The following is a 16,369-nucleotide window of genomic DNA, read 5'->3' as shown; positions in this document are numbered from 1 at the left end:
CATGGAAGTCTAGGGGTGCCGGTTCCCTCCCTAAAATTTTACTGCCCCCCTAGAAAGTTTCACGATATGCTTGCAAATGAACTATAATATGGTGATGAAATATAATATGGTTGGGTTGGCTCCCCCTAACTTCTACCGAGCCCCTCTTACATTTTTGGGTTGGCTACTGGCCTGTAGGATGGATATGAATGGCGGGACGTGTTAGCCTACATGTTTTCAGGGAAATCTCGATATTTGATTGATTTGTTTTTAGTTAAAATGTTTTATGAACATTGTAACAAAAGGATGTGCTGTGATAAAGGAAAATATACCGAAACTATAAGGATAAGTTGGGGCTAACCCTAGCTCAGTCGGTAACACGACTGACTTAAACACAAGAAAAACGGGTTCAAACACTGGTCCAAACTAAAAATCCTGTGGGTGTCCCGCACCCACAACATTATTTGTGTGGGTGCTGGAGCCCTGGAACACCCACGTAGTCGGCGCGCATGTACGATTTACACTATTATAATTTAAATTATTATCAATAAAAATCAAGCAATGTGTCCCAATGTTGTGAATATTCAGCGAACTGTGCCATCAGTCAAAAAAGGTTGGAAACCTTGATTTAAATCACTCCAGAAACTACTTTCACACACTGAGAAAAGTCCGTTATTCGGACAGCGGTATATTGTACAAATATACGGAATCCTTAAGTTTACTACAAAAATCTGTACGAATAATACGTTATCCATATGTTACGTACGACTGCCTTTTCCCGCTTAGCATGCCGCTGCAGGATTTCTGACATCTAACAGTCTTCCGCATATTACATACGTATACATATGTTACTTACGTCAGCTATATTATACCTAGGTATATGTCCATCTGTATGTGAGATCCAGACCGCCTATATATATTACTTTGTATCATACGGAAAGTACGTATAGATGGAACACTTATACGGAAAGTATTACAAAGAATACGTTTTCAGTTGTACGTTTGCTGCAGGATGCTACCTATATAGTCGTACGTTAAGAGTCTTCATCCCGACGAAATTAAAATACCGCTAATTTTACATTAATTATGTGATATCTTCAAATAGATAAAAGATAATCGAAATGTGGAACAAGAGCGCCCTAGACAATATCATTTTACATGAGAAACCGTTATCATGACTCACTTATCTGTTTTCGATTTCGAGCCATTTTGAAAATAGGCATTTATTTTCGCGTTTTCTAAACAGCTGAAAACGGAAAGCCACTAGGTGACTTGTGATAACGGTACCTCACGCAAAATAATATTCTCTAGGGCGCTCTTGTTCCACATTTCGATTTATCTTTTATCTATTTGAAGATATCACATAATTACTGTAAAATTAGCGGTATTTTAATTTTGCCCGGATGAGGACTCTTAAGTCAAAAAACTACAGAATTTACATAATACCCTACGTTTTTACGCACGCCACATACTTTTTTTTTTTTAAATCTGTGCACAGAGTACACTTTCCCGTTAGCAAAGTCAAAAATTCACAATTAACATTAATTTCACGCTTATTGAAAACTAATTATAGATACTTTTCGTACTTCTAGAAAATGTTGTATGAAACATCTTGCTATGTTACAACATTTCCGCGAAAATTCTTTTTCTATCTCTTTCCGGGAAATGAATGTCAAACAATTCCACAAAATGGAATTTTTTAAAATTTCATTTTGATATCACCATCCCAACTGGCTTGGAGTGCGACAATAAACTGGTTTCTTAGAACTAGGAATGGGCAAAACCGGTTTCTAGAAAACCGAAAAAACGACATTTCGTTTTTCTCCAAAACCGGTTCGTTTTTTCCACCGAAACCGGTTTCGGTATTCTCCAAAAACCGGTTCGGTTTTTCACCGAAACTGGTTTCGGTGAAAACTTTTGGAAAACACATAAAACTATTTCTGTGGAAACGGATTCGGTTTCCAGACAACAAAACACTATTCTGGTCAGAAATAGAACAAATTTGGAAAAAGAACCGGAACCGGTTTTGAAGAAAATTTTCAGAAACCGGTTTTTGTGCCCACTACTACTTAGAACCCTGTACCGATAAAACAATGGAAGATGTAAATGAATATTAAGTACTTTATTCTTAACGTTTTTACGATACATAAGTTCACATCAGAAAAGTCAATCTTTCTAAAGAAAAGAATTATATTTCGTTTATTTAATGCATTTAAATTCGTTTGTCAATGTGCTCTTTTTAGTTTTATTTTCCTTTATTTATTGTTATTATATTTTTTATTTTCAGAATATCACAGCCTACTTAAAAGTTGCCAATGTGATGTTAAATAAATGTTTTGTAGAAATGGAATAGTGATTCTATGTTGTGTTGTACGCCACTGTTGTAATATTGTTTATATTGTGTTTGTTTTGCAGAAAAAATAAAATATATTTTCAGGTTTTGTTTTTATTTTATTTTATTGCTTTCTATGATTGTGTGGTTCTAAGTATAAAGGTGTTATTCAATGGTGTCATTTGAGGGCAGGAGGGTCAAGACAATCTTTACTCTCTAGCAAAATCTAGAGTGACGCTACTGGTGTTATTGTTAGCCCATTGCAAAACAGGTCACATATGTTTTGACAAGGAGCTCGTCAAATTGGTGAGGGTAATGACGTCATCTGTTTGATCTTCAAGAGTACAATGCAATAGGCTTATTTTGTTCTCTCGCAAATGCTGTCTAAAACGTTCTATGATGTCTAAGAATATATATATATATATATATATATATATATATATATATATATATGTTGTCTTCATGACATTCAAGCATAATACACATGTTATTGACATCTGTATGTAGTACGTTGACACAAAGCCGGTCCAGAGAGGCCTAAACTTTCCACTTTTCAGGTATATGATACGGACATGCAAATGGTACCGTTTAGAAGGTAGCTTTACTCTAAAGGGAATGAGGTACGAATCAAAATTCTAGGATAGCATGGGGGTCTATGACAAACACAAGAAAGAAAGTGTTTATTCTTCTCTCCTATGTATTTGGGAAGATGGGATAGCGATTCAAATGATGTTCAAACCACACAGTTGATGTGGAGACTAGAAACTATCGAATGATCCAAACAAAAGCAAGTTTGTACAATGTACACATCTTACAATGGCCATCGACTTGCAAAGATAACACAATTCAGTGGTAAGGGAGTCGAAGCAGTACTGAATGAGTGTCTGGAATGCTTCAGGTTCGATATCCAGGTATGCTGCTTTGGAAAAAACAAATTGAACCATGTCGCGGAACAGGGGAGCACAGAACTGATACAGCGTAAACAACTGGAAATTCAAGAACTTGTCACAGTGACAGATGTTCGTTTCCTAAGAAAGTACGAAAGTGTCAGTGACGAAAGGACGGAAATATTACACGTCCAGGGGCTGCACTAGTTTTGTTAATCCAGCCGGGATCAGTTTCTTCTTGAATGTGACATTCGCAGGAACAAATTTGTCGGAAAGCTCGTTGTCTTTGTTCGTTGTTGTACGATGTGAACATTGTACAAACTGCTTTTGTTTGGATCATTCGATCCTTTCTACACTCCACACCAACTGTATGGCTTGAATATATCATTGGAATCGCTATCTCACCTTCGCAATGATACGCAAGAAACACTTTCTTTCTTGTGTTTGCCATAGACCCCTCGCATTACCTTTGAAGTCCATTCATAATTTTTTTCCTATTGGCGGACTGCAACTAATAACTTGGTAATTAACTAACTACTTGATGCTCTTTAAGGATATATAACTCTTATTGCGGAACTCAAGTCCTGATATCGTACCCTCTGCTTGTAAGCGGTTAGCATCCGCACCTTTGGCGTAGGAGACCCGGGTTCGATTCCAGGCGGGAGCTCATATGGTTCGGATTCCACATTAATCAGTAGGTCCCGTCTCATATAGCCTCGCTGCTGAAAGGGACGTTAAACTCAAAATCAACTCAACTCAAGCTTTCGAGTTCTCATGTGGAGACACAAATTGCACTATGTGGCAACGTCACAAATAAAGAGCCATAAATTAGATCTATTAAACTATCAAATACTTATATCGATTCTTTCCAGAGGGTAGTTAAAGTTGATTGACACCATCACTTATTAATGCATCGATCAATTCAACCGCTTGTTGTATTAGTACAATAATGATAATGGCTCCAAGTTAATCTGCGACGTTGCCACATTGTGAAATTTTGATTCCCCATAGGAGCTCAAGAAGACCTCGGAGGGTAAACTATAGTATAACATTTTCACTTTATTTTGGCCTGTAGAATAGTGCTCAGTGGTCCGTGGCCGCCATTTTTAGAACACTCAATGCTTCCATTTTCTCGTATTTTTATTCATATGGAGTTGACCTATGTCCCTGGACTTTTTAGGCACCCGGTACCGTATATCTTTGAGAGCCAGAGAGGAAAGGATCCGTTTATCCTGTCCATAATATACTGCATAGTGATAACATCTCTACTCTTTCATAGTACATTTCTATTTATTAATTTTAATAATAGCATTACCATATCAATCTATTTTGCCTCTACGCACATTTAAATCATAACAAAACCTATCAATTTCCATTTGTCACTCACGGAGAATTTATATTTTCCTAAGATTTAAAACCTATTCTAGATGAATAAACGAAGTATGTGAATGTAGCCTGTTCTCTGGTTCTCGCAGTGTGTTAACTCTATTTACAATAACCAATATACTTCCATTCCTACAATTAGTAGTATCTCTCTCTACCACTACAATAGTTCAGTGAGCTAGAATCTGCCTTCAGGCAAGACAATCAGACACATAATGCAAGGTTGGTGTTTGACATTGTGTACAACACGTTCCACTAAATGTTGTGCTGGTTGGTTGAAAGCTTCTATTACACGATCCAGCAAACGCAAACTTATGTTCTACGAGTGAACAAGGCGTAAGTACTGTACAGTTTTTAATGTCCATCAGTGCATTAGAGAGAGATAGAAACGGAAAAGGAAAAGGGTCAGTTCTGAATATCGAGTTCAATCATATTTTGTAACAATGAAACAATTAACAATTGTTGAAAATATTGCATTAGGCCATGTAAAAATGATCAAAGTTTCTATCATATGTTATATTTAATTTTACACTTCCAAACTATACTATACAAAAGAATCGGAAGTCTTATAGACAGCCAGTGGCGTATTTAGGGAGGTGGCTATCGGGCTCAACTCCCCCCTCCCGAAATCAATTTGTTATATGCAGAACTTCATTAAAATTTGTCGGCACACGAAAGGAAAAATATAAGTGCATATTTACGTCTTATGCATAGCCCCTCCCCCGAAACAAAATCCTAAATACGCCACTGCAGACAGCTATGTTTATCTGTTTCTCTGTCTGTTTGTTGACAGGTATCAGAGCAAAAACAATAAGAAATAGAGAAGTGGTCTTTTGAAATGGATTCACCGTCATAAGAATAACTTTCATCTCATCGTTAACCCTTGGATCCAACATTGTTTTCCAGCTTAGAGGTCTCCAGCAATATTTTTCAGTATGCCATGCGGGCACATTTTTGCCCCGAAAAAAAAAGTCGCCAATGTAATTAATATATAAAGAATATAACGTTTCCGTATATGTTTTTCTGAGCTCATTGAACCAAACCCGGATCCTTTTACTATATCTATATGTAAATTTCTTCGTCTTTATTTAACCGGATTTCAACCTCGTCTTTGCCAGCTTCTAGTCCGAGGAATGCTTTAACGTCACAATATCCAAAATTGACACGGATTGTTCCCTTAGAATAGGTTTGAACTTTCTTTTCAGAAAGTTTAAACTTTCTAGCAATAAATTTGTGGAAGCAGCAGAGAAAATATAAAAATACGTTACTTATGTAGGAGAACAGTGCTGCCATCTATTGTCGCCTATCTCCCTTTACACCAACCACCACGGAATAACATTACTTGCGTCAACGGACTTGTAGATAACGCAATATGTTAACAATTGCGAGAATCAAAATATCCAGCAAACTATACTTGATACGAAAAAAGCTTTCTGGATCAATTTCCAGATCATATAGTTGAATAACTGCAGTGTTGCCAGAATATCAAAACTTGAAAAGTTTTGGTTAACCCGACAGCACTGGTGTCAAGCCACACAGACACAGATCACATGTCATTTGATCCTGAGCTAAGTAAAATCAACCTTGAATAATAATAAATCTTGTAAAATGTCTATTGCCCCAATCACTTTTTTGTTCCTGGAGGCATTAACGCTTAACTTAGAAAACTCAATAAATGTAAAATCACTAAATATACAATTAAATGTAATTCATAAATGTTGCGAGACTGCGAGAAGTCTCGCGAGACTTAATCGAGTCTCGTCTAGCGTTTCGTCCCGCGTCTCGCATAAAGTTTTCACTCTCGTCTCGCAAATGCGAGACGAGGCGAGACTTCTCGCGTCTCGCGTGTATCCCTAGTCACAAAGAGTCACTTTTACAATGTTTTTTACATATATCTTCCCCTCCTCCTCTCCTACGTTGCACTGTCAAAGTAAAATGACAAGAATTATTCCAGGCCCAAACGTCATCTATGTTGAAAATTTGATCAAAATGGTTGGGTGGTTCAAGAGTTAAGTTTTATTTATTTTGCATAAAAAGTTAAAGTTTAACTCTTACGTGTCACCTGGTTTTCCTACTCCTCTTGTAATTACTACAGGGTATCTCGCGTGTCACATTCCAACAGAAGTCTGCCAACATATTCACACTCCATTTACCACTGTAGCGCCTGTCAATGGTAGCTATTTCCCCGTGTTCGTCAGAGACCTCCCCCAAGCTGCACATTTCAGGAAAGAAGTCCAGGTGGCAATGCAGGAAGTGTAACTTTAGGGACGTTTACATCCCATGTTACGAAATGAAATTATTAATCTGCCCATAATGTCTTTGTAATCAGATGACTTATGATTCCCTAGAAAGTTACTGCACACTTCTCGAAATGCCTCCCAAGCCTCACTTTCCACTTCATTAAGCTTAGAAGAAAATGTATCTAGTATCCTTAAAAACGCCTCTGATTTGAGGTCCCGTAAAAACACCTTCTTTCACCTTGGCCTCGCTGAGTCTTGGGAATAGTTTTCTGAGATGATTAAATGCTTCCCCATCCCGGTTCAGGGCCTTGACGAAGACCTTCATGAGCCTTAATTTGATATGAAGGGGTGGTAAGAATATTTTCTCCGGATCCACAAGACGTTCATTAGCCACGTTCATCTCCCCTGGGACCAGTTGCTTCCTTGGCCACCATTTTGTGATGGTGTACTGATCTTTGGCTCGACTATCCCAATGACACAAGAAGCAGCAGTGCTTTGTGTAACCGCCTTGTAAACCGGTGAGGATGGCAATAACCTTAAGGTCAGCGCATACGGACCACTGGAACTGTTCGTACTTTATTTTCTGCAATAGGTTTCGCATGTTCTCGTATGTTTCTTTCATATGTACAGCATGAGCAATAGGGATGGCTGGATTTTCATTGCCATTGTGTAGTAGCACTGCCTTGAGACTTATCCTAGAGGAATCTACGAATAGCCTCCAATCTTCAGTGTTGTGGTTCAACTTCAGTAGTCCCATAAGCGATGGAATGTCACTGAAATACACCAAATCACCATCCTTTGTAAAATTAGGAACTAGGCTCACCTCTCTTTTCCTATACATCGATATATTCACATCTTGGTTTAGTAGATTCCATTGTTGAAGTAGATTCCACTGTTGATGCACGCAACAGGGCCTTAGACTTGGGAAGGTTTCAGTCTCTGATCAGATCATTCAGCTCTTCTTGACTTATCACATGTGGTTCATTAGTGTCAGGCACTGGAGTGTAATTGGGATCTGACTGTGTACTCGAAGATTGTGCAACATCCTCACAAGCAGCAGGTTCTTCATCGGATGAAACACTGCACAGGGTGTATGAGTCTGGTGGTACGGGTACAGGCAGACAAACATCATGTTTCACAGGTCTCCTCGCGGAATCCAAGTTAGGATACTGTATTTTATGCTTCATGTTTTTTGAGAAACTTTTTATTTAATCAGGCAGAAGTAACAGTCTGAAACATGATCACGGGGCTCCGCGCCAAACCATAGGTACGGCGAACGGCATCGATTTATGTGTACCTTTCAACCATCCTGTGAGAGTACGCGCACACGAGTTACAACTTTGTTTCGGAGCCCAAACGCGATCCTGGTTGCTGATTTTACACCCAAAGTACAGATGGTATGCTGTCTTCAGGGACTGTGACAATGGCCTACTTTGTCCCTTGAAAATCACTTCCCCACATATGTAGCAGAATGAATCTGTCGAATTGTTGCAAGTTCTTCGCATGTTCGATTAACACAAACTTCAATATTTCACGCAAAAATATTTTTCACCTACGGTATACACAGACACAGCGTAACACCACCTTCTAACACGAAGATCAAATCGAAACTGAAACATTTGTTTCACGCGACAACGTGGTGTATGTCTTGGCGCCTTTTTTTTTTTAACAATCTGTCTGTCGTCTAGACAAAAGGGAATGATCGCAAGTTGATTACGAAACCTTTCTCCGTCAATAACGCCTAGGTTTTAGTGTATGCAGTGTGGAACGACAATAAATCTTTGCAACTCAAGGGGAGGGGGAACGTTTCTGGGAGGTCGTGAGCTAGAGAAAAGAATGTTCCAGGGATATAGCCTAGTAACAGTTCTTGGATTAAGATAAAAGTTCAGAATTATGCACTCCAAACACGGAAAAACACATATTAAATACGAAAAATACGATTTTTCTGTCAATTATGGAAACAGCACCCCGCCAAAAAAAAAAAAAAAACTTACGTACTGGAACTTTCTCGATGAGATATTCGTAATCAGCTTCTTGAAATCTATCCGGTACACCCCTTCACCCTCGTAAAAATTCAGAATTAGGCACTCCAAACACGGAAAACACATATTAAATACGAAAAATACGATTTTTCTGTCAATTATGGAAACAGCACCCCGCCAAAAAAAAAAAAAAACTTACGTACTGGAACTTTTTCGATGAGATATTCGTAATCAGCGTCTCGAAATCTATCCGGTACACCTTTTCACCCTCGTTGGAGAATTTTCATACTGACCAGTGTAATAATCATGTTATGCGGGAGGTCCTAACCATCTTTGTTTTCCTCAAAATTCCTTTCATTTTTTTTATTTTTTTTGCATCTAAAACATGCATTACTTTTTAAAAATGTTACTTTTCTCCTTTACAAAAATACTTAGGTTTTCATAGAACTTGTCGAGTGTTAGTTATAATATTGGTTTTCTGCATAGTATTATTAGAAATTTAGTATAATATACAAGCAGTTTTACGCATTGTATTTAGCCCTTTTTTTTTAACTGGTAAAAAGCACAATTCCTTGAAATTATTCTTTTTTGAAATTTAGTTAAACAAGTAAACGCAAATTGAACAAATATACTCTGAAAGCTACTTAAAACCAAATTGGAGCAAATTTGAGCTCCCCTTGGTCCTTCACGTAACAGATACGAGCACGGTCTTTCTAGGGTTAATGTTTTTAGGGCTTCCTCTGTAACTAACATGAAAACATTATATGGTCAGTTGGCTCATCAGATCTGAACCCTTGCAAATTATTTATTTTGGGGGCAGAATAGCTCAATACGTAGCAGAGAGTAAGAAAGTGGAATGTATCACATGTACTGAGATCATAACTATGATATAGGTATATACGGTATATATACGTGTACTGCAGAACCAGGGGCGGATCCAAGACGGACTTCTGGGGGGGCGGTGACTTGTAATACTGCTACTTAGAGCTACTTTTAATAGCTACAAACTCTGGGATGGGTTTTATTTATACATAAAAAAAGAAAGTTTCCTCTTCTGGAGGAACGATCGCCCCGATTGCCCCCCACCCTCCCCGGATCCGTCCGTGTGCAGAACTTCTGAATGAGACTTCCTCAATCTTAAAATAATCACTTGAAAGATATTATATTTAAAAGAAAGTGATGACAAAATGAAAATCATGTTGCTAACCATCTTTTAGTTTCTGTTTTTTATATAAGAAAAGGATCTTTGGTCTTGTCCCTGTGTTTCCAAAGAAGTCTCGAGCTTAGAATTCACACATCTACTTGTAACTATAAACATTTATTGCACCCAAATACCTGTTGAACTACAAAGAATTTATTCATAATGGTAATGAGTTTCAAATTGTTTGTGTGGTGGGAGGGGTTCGTCCTTCATTACCTTTAGCAATTATTTATTTTAAGCACTAGCCACACTTACTTAACGTTTAACTGCCAATTAAAAAAAGAAAGAAATGTATTTGTGTATTGAGAAGTACACTGTAGGCCAATTCAGCGTCCACTCATTATGTGTATTTACATAATACCCTAATTGTACCGTGTTATGCAAAAGTGAACTAAGCACCAAACTTTGAAAATCCACGTAAATGCGACGATTGGTTCCTGATAAGCATTAGAACGTTTTGCACAATCGAAAAGAGAGGAAAACCAACAAATTCCCCCCCCCCAAAAAAAAAACAACATAATTTCACTTTTGATTACGGCTACATTAATGCTGGACATCAACCTTTATACGTAAATTTCTTAAAAGTATGAAAGTGGCGCTTAGTTCGTTTTCGCAGGACACGGTAGCTACAATTGTGTTTTTGAATCCATTTGCTGTATCAAGTACGAGCGGCTCGGGGAACATAATGGTAAGCGCCAGAAATTATCTACCCTTGTACGTGAAAATAAAAGTGGCTCTATATATCGCAAAATCAATTGAGATTAGGGTAGCCGTTGTTGGGGAAGGAGTGGTAACCCCACCACCCTCCGCCCATGAGTCCTCTACTATTGGAAAATATAAGTACATTTGAATGTTTACTGGACATTCAAAATTTGCTATAATAAGATTACACAATGTGTCAGTTATAATTCGAGCTGATAAGCTACGGGAATAATACTTCGAAATGATTAACATTATGCTATTCTTCATTAAAGTAGAACGCACGGGTGATTGGGCTTCATCTTTATAGCATCCAATGCACTCTCATACACGATAAAGCGTCACTTCCATTAAACAAGGTCCGTTAGCATTTACTTGCAACAAACGCTCACGTCAGTAACAATTATGATTCTGCAAAATTTGAGAAATTCGTGAATTATAATTACGTTTCTCACAATTAGAACCAATAAAGTTCCGTCAGGAACATTGTATGAACTCGCATGACATCGAGTAAATGCTAATGAAGACTCTAGGTAGCAGTGTTGCCAGACACAGCAAGCAAAATTACACACACCTTCCGTCCAAATTGCACAATTTTACACACAAGCTAGAAGACAGTGCACACAACATTACACAATACATAACTACCTAACTATATGTATATTATGTCTAATGACGTACATACCTATACCACGTACACTCATGTCCAAAAACATTGTCGCATATCTATAACAGGCATGTTCGCGAATATATTTGGATAATCATATCGCAGGGTACTTTTACTATGTGTATAATCGGCAGAGACATGTATGTGGTAAATTTCATGTCAAAAGATCTGTAAATAAGAACAATATAACGAAAAAACTTTTCTTGTTCATTTAACAACATTTGATGTACTTATTCTAATTTTAGTATTTATAATTTTACTTTCAACCATGCGCGCCGACTACGTGGGTGCTCCAAGGCTCCGGCACCCACATAAATAATCTTGTGGGTGCGCCGCACCCACAAGATTTTTAGCTTGAACCCCGGTTTGAACCAGTTTCTCTTGCGTTTAAATCAGTCGTGTTACCGACTGAGCTAGGGCATCCCCAACTTATCCTTATAGTACCGGAATATTTTATTTTCTCACAGCACAGGTCTTTATAACAATGTTCATAAAATATTTTAACTAAAAGTACAGTAAATCAATCAAACATCGAGACTTCCCTGAAAACATATAGGCTAATATGACCCGCCATTGATATGCACCCACATAAATCTTGGAAAGTCTGCGCCATTGCTTTCGATGTACTTAATGTTTTTAATTGGACATCGGCCACTCTGTCGTTCATCTGTTTGCAAAATGGCATTTTCTTCACAAGTGGTGAGAAGACAAAATACTTCTTACCCCCTCCGCCTCATGTTTTGGCCAACATCGAGTGTCAACATTCATTCATATTGCTTGCTTGAACAAAGCGTCTTTGCTTGGGGATGTCATGACACCCGCCTCTGAAAAACAAGAAGTGAGGTACCAAGGAAGCAAGATAGGTTTTATCATACTGTAGAGAAAATAACAAGAGATTAATAATAATAACAAATAACTTGTTATTTTCTCTGTGCTTTTATTGCGCTGGCCTGGAGTCAGGCGTTAGAGCTCGTAGTTTTTAGAAGCAATTTTCAGGGGGGGGGGGAAATGGTGAAAATAATGAATATTTGAATGAAAGGAACTTCGTAAAAATCGTCAATGATCAAAATTTTTAATTGTGCCAAATTACACACAAAATGCACACAGATTGGCATTACACACAAAATGCACAAACAGGCCAAAATTGCACACATTTTGTGCAATTACGCACACATTGGCAACGCTGCTAGGTAGATAAACACATGGACTAGCCATGATCGAAAATGTTGTGTGTTGGGTAAGTGCAATGGCTGCATCAGCACATGTAATAGACGGCGTCAAAAATTTCAGCAGTGTTTTCAGTACAATGTCCGAACCATAAGCGGCTTCAGGAGTTTGGTAATGTGGGTGCAGGTTAAGATGGGACAACACTTCCTAACATTGTTGCAAGAACGATTTGCACAATTGAGCCTTAAGATCTCTAAAATAATCCCTAAGTTTTACTTTTCAAAAATTAGAAAAATACGGTAGGATAGCAAGTAACTTATGAGTGACTTAAAAAGTCATTCAAATATATCCAAACATAGGAAACAAAAAATATACTAAATAGAAAGGATTATTGTAGGAAATCTGAAAATCGAACTTAATGTGGGTACAGCTGCACCCACTGTGGCGCTGCCTCTGGTCCGAACAACCACTTGACACAGAGAATCTTGGAAAACCAGGGATAATAAGGATCTCCTTAAGATGATGACTCCCACAATCCTTTAAAAAAAGAAAAAAAAAAAAACCTCCTCAAATCGTTTGATGTCCATTGCTAAGAGCTTAGTGGATGTCGACAATGTGAACTATGATGAAACCCCTGCCACCAAACCACTTGTGGGCCAAACCTTCAGTGACATTCGTTTTAAGCGAAGAGACAGGTTCTCTCTTGCACATGTAACAAAAACAAAATTTAAAGAAAGTGATGTTCAAGTCCACTCAAATCAACTTTTACATCGTATCGTACCCTGAGAAACGGGGGAGAAGTGATCGAATATTTTAGACGTGAATTGGCCACGAGCCCACCTGCCCTTTTTAATGATGCTTCAACGTGGAAAAGTAAGAAATCAGGTATTGGAGAAATTTGCTCCTTGCAAGAACATATCAGGTTAGGCGAGCTCAACAAAGGCTTGTTTTCTAGAATGCACTTTAGGCGATGAAAATAACAATCCTTTTATTTTGAAATTCTGTTTTCTAAGGCAAAGAAGAACGACTTTTACAAATTATGCATATATCTAGGTACAAGAATTGAACGCAACAGAGAAGCTTAGTATTACATTACTACTCAAATATCTAAAAATGTAATTTCCAAGCGTTCAGTTTGCATGTTGAATTGTTGTTGAATTCGTCGTTACTACCCGCAATGCCTCATATTATCGTCAGAGCCCATTTGCAAATATTCACCGAAATTTCCTCCTGCATCATATGATGTGGGTGTTCCCCTCTAACTTGCGTCAGATATGTTTCCAGTATGTTAAATATATTCACCAAAATTATGGACAATGTCATTTTCCATGACTACTCAGGTCCAAGCACGACGGATGCAGAGGAAGGGAGGCGTAGAAGTAAGGAATCACTGATGGAGTCAATAATTGACGACTTCAAACCATCAATTGTATTCCAAGGACAGCTTATGGCAAACGTCTAAAAAAAGATTTATAGAACTTTTAATTCAAAAATCTTCAATCAGAAGGTATTAATGTATTCAAGTTTCTACCGGCGCAGTCTTCTTGACGATTTCAACATCAGTGACCACAGTGACAAGAGAAGTATCGGCAGTTATTTTGGGAGAGATTACTGATTTGTTAGTCCTCTTAGCTACACATCTTGATGTAGATATCAAAATTTTGATGCTAATACTGAAAGAAAGACAAACCTCACAAAGTTTATACCAATAAAAAAGATGAAGTTGGCCTCAGAGAAGATCTTTCCAATATTATTTTCCTACTAGAGAAAAATATGTTGACTAGAATATAACATCATCCTTTCCCTTTAAGTAGGAAACACAGTAGCTTTAAAACATTTTTTCGAATAAACTCTCTTTTAAGAAATGTGTAATTGTATTTAGCATACCAGACTCAACTCAAGAAGATATTAAAAATCCTAGAGCATACACTCTTCTCGATATATATGGCTTTGATATCGATGGTAAACTAGACGAAGTGAGCTCCAGCGTGCACATTCAATACAAGAAATCTGTAGCAATGCAAGTCTGTTATGGTAGCATTTGACTTACCTTCACTTACAACAACATCAGTTACAGCATAGTAACATTCCTACTGAGTTTTTCACCAGGTCCAGCAGAAGAATGGCATGTATTTATCACCAATTGAATAGAATTTGATGTTGGATGGTCATCAGAAATCTACTCCAGAGGAAAATGTCCCTGCTCCTGAAAACATTTTGTACATCATTTCTTGTGACTGTAAGTCCAGTTGCGAATGAAATTGTATGAGAGGGACCGAGGTGATTCAGGAGTAGAGCTCTCACCTTTCGTACGTGGGTTCCATGATTCGTTTCCAGCTTGTGCCAAGTGTGTTTTGTCTTGGCCGAACATCGTATGCATGGGTTTTCCCATCTCACTTTCTTTCTTCAACAATTTCATCATTATCATCGTCATCGCCTCCTTTAGCCCACAGGACATAGTAGAGGGATGTGAAACTGAAGTACAAACTTTTCATTTCATTTCAACTTATGAGTGTCGAAGAATAAACTTGAACTGTTCGATGATATGTAGTTGTGTTGAAAAAAAAAAATACTCACACATTCTGGACAAGGACAGTGACTAGAAGGGGCTTGAGCTATAAGCAGCACTAATATGAGAAAAACAGATGAATATTTGTTAAATTTTACACTTTTCTTCTTACCCTGAATTGTTACAATCAAACAAGTTAAATTTCCTGAAATGTTTTTTTTTTTTTTCACATTAATTTCATTTCATTTCTCAATTATTGTTGTAGCTCTAGTGAGATAATTTTAATGGTTGTAAGGTTAACTTGCTTCACTCAATCCTCAGTAATCAAATAACCAAGGCAATCATAAATGTCTTATTTCTTTTATTTATTTGTTTATTTATTTATTTTTACAAAACAAAACAAATGTTTCCTAAACAGCGAAAGACATTACAGCTCTTCTGCTAGTATTCTGTATGATATGCAATCAGAAAAAAGTTGAATCAAAAATTTCATCTATCTAATTTTAAACACGAGATATTGTGAAAGAGAACATAAAATGGATCACCAAGCCAATCACTTTAATTGAATTATTAATTAGAGAAATATTTTCCTAAATTTTGGCCTCTTAAAGAGATTTTGTAAGCTTTTTTACATATATTTGTGGTAGGAATATAGCAGAATCTGTCCTGAATAATATATATATATATATATATATATATATATATATATATATATATATATATATATATATATATATATATATTGTTTAATATCACTTAAAGCGTCTACGATTCTGACGCGCTCAGTTTTATAAGAAGTCCATCACTGCAAGCTGTACGCAAAATTGGCTAGCTCTGTTGATTATAGAGTTACAATAGCGATATTGGGCTCGTTGGAAAGCTCTTAGAAAGCCAAATAACGATCAGGTTGGTTTCCCATATACGAATGCATTTCAAAGTTATGCACAGTTAAATCTTAGGACACAAATTTAGAACGAATTCACTTCACATCAAGACTTCTTATTTGAAGATGGCGATAGCGTATCAGACATGGTCGTTGTAAATAACGATTTCTAATGTATCTTCAGTAAAATGAAGCAAGAACAGAGTTTTTATCTTGAAATGTCGAGAAGATTAAACGTTTCAAAAATTAAAGGAATAAATTCTGTCAGCGCCCATATTGATGCTGGTCATATCTCGGTTTTCGCATGCAATCTGTCCGTGAAATTATTTCTTTATATAGCTTCAGATTATCTGCATAAAGTAGGTTGTTAAGAGTTATGTACATCTGCAGAAGTATTGTTGATAAATAGGTTAAACAATAGAGGCCCAAGGTTGGATCTT

At 37.2% G+C, this 16,369-nt stretch overlaps 1 protein-coding gene across 2 annotated transcripts in view; it reads left to right on the top strand.

Annotated features, from left to right (window-relative positions):
- LOC145680415 (glutamate receptor ionotropic, NMDA 2B-like) overlaps positions 1-16,369 on the top strand; it is an 868,333-nt gene that overhangs the window by 837,275 nt on the left and 14,689 nt on the right. Inside the window, exon 19 of one of the 2 annotated variants that reach the window (XM_081750926.1) lies at positions 2,267-2,414. The exons of the other annotated variant lie outside the window; for it this stretch is intronic. Within the exon in view, the coding sequence (XP_081607052.1) occupies positions 2,267-2,285 (19 nt within the window). The 3' untranslated portion in view covers positions 2,286-2,414. Of the gene's footprint in view, positions 1-2,266; positions 2,415-16,369 lie in introns of those variants that run through there. 2 annotated transcript variants of the gene reach the window in all.

The sequence above is a fragment of the Thermobia domestica genome, chromosome 3 (genome assembly GCF_964235325.1).
Source record: "Thermobia domestica chromosome 3, izTheDome1.hap1.1, whole genome shotgun sequence".
In the NCBI taxonomy this organism is placed as follows: Eukaryota; Metazoa; Arthropoda; class Insecta; order Zygentoma; family Lepismatidae; genus Thermobia; species Thermobia domestica.
The sequence above is the reverse complement of the archived record's forward strand: the minus strand, read 5'-3'. Positions and strand labels throughout refer to the sequence as shown.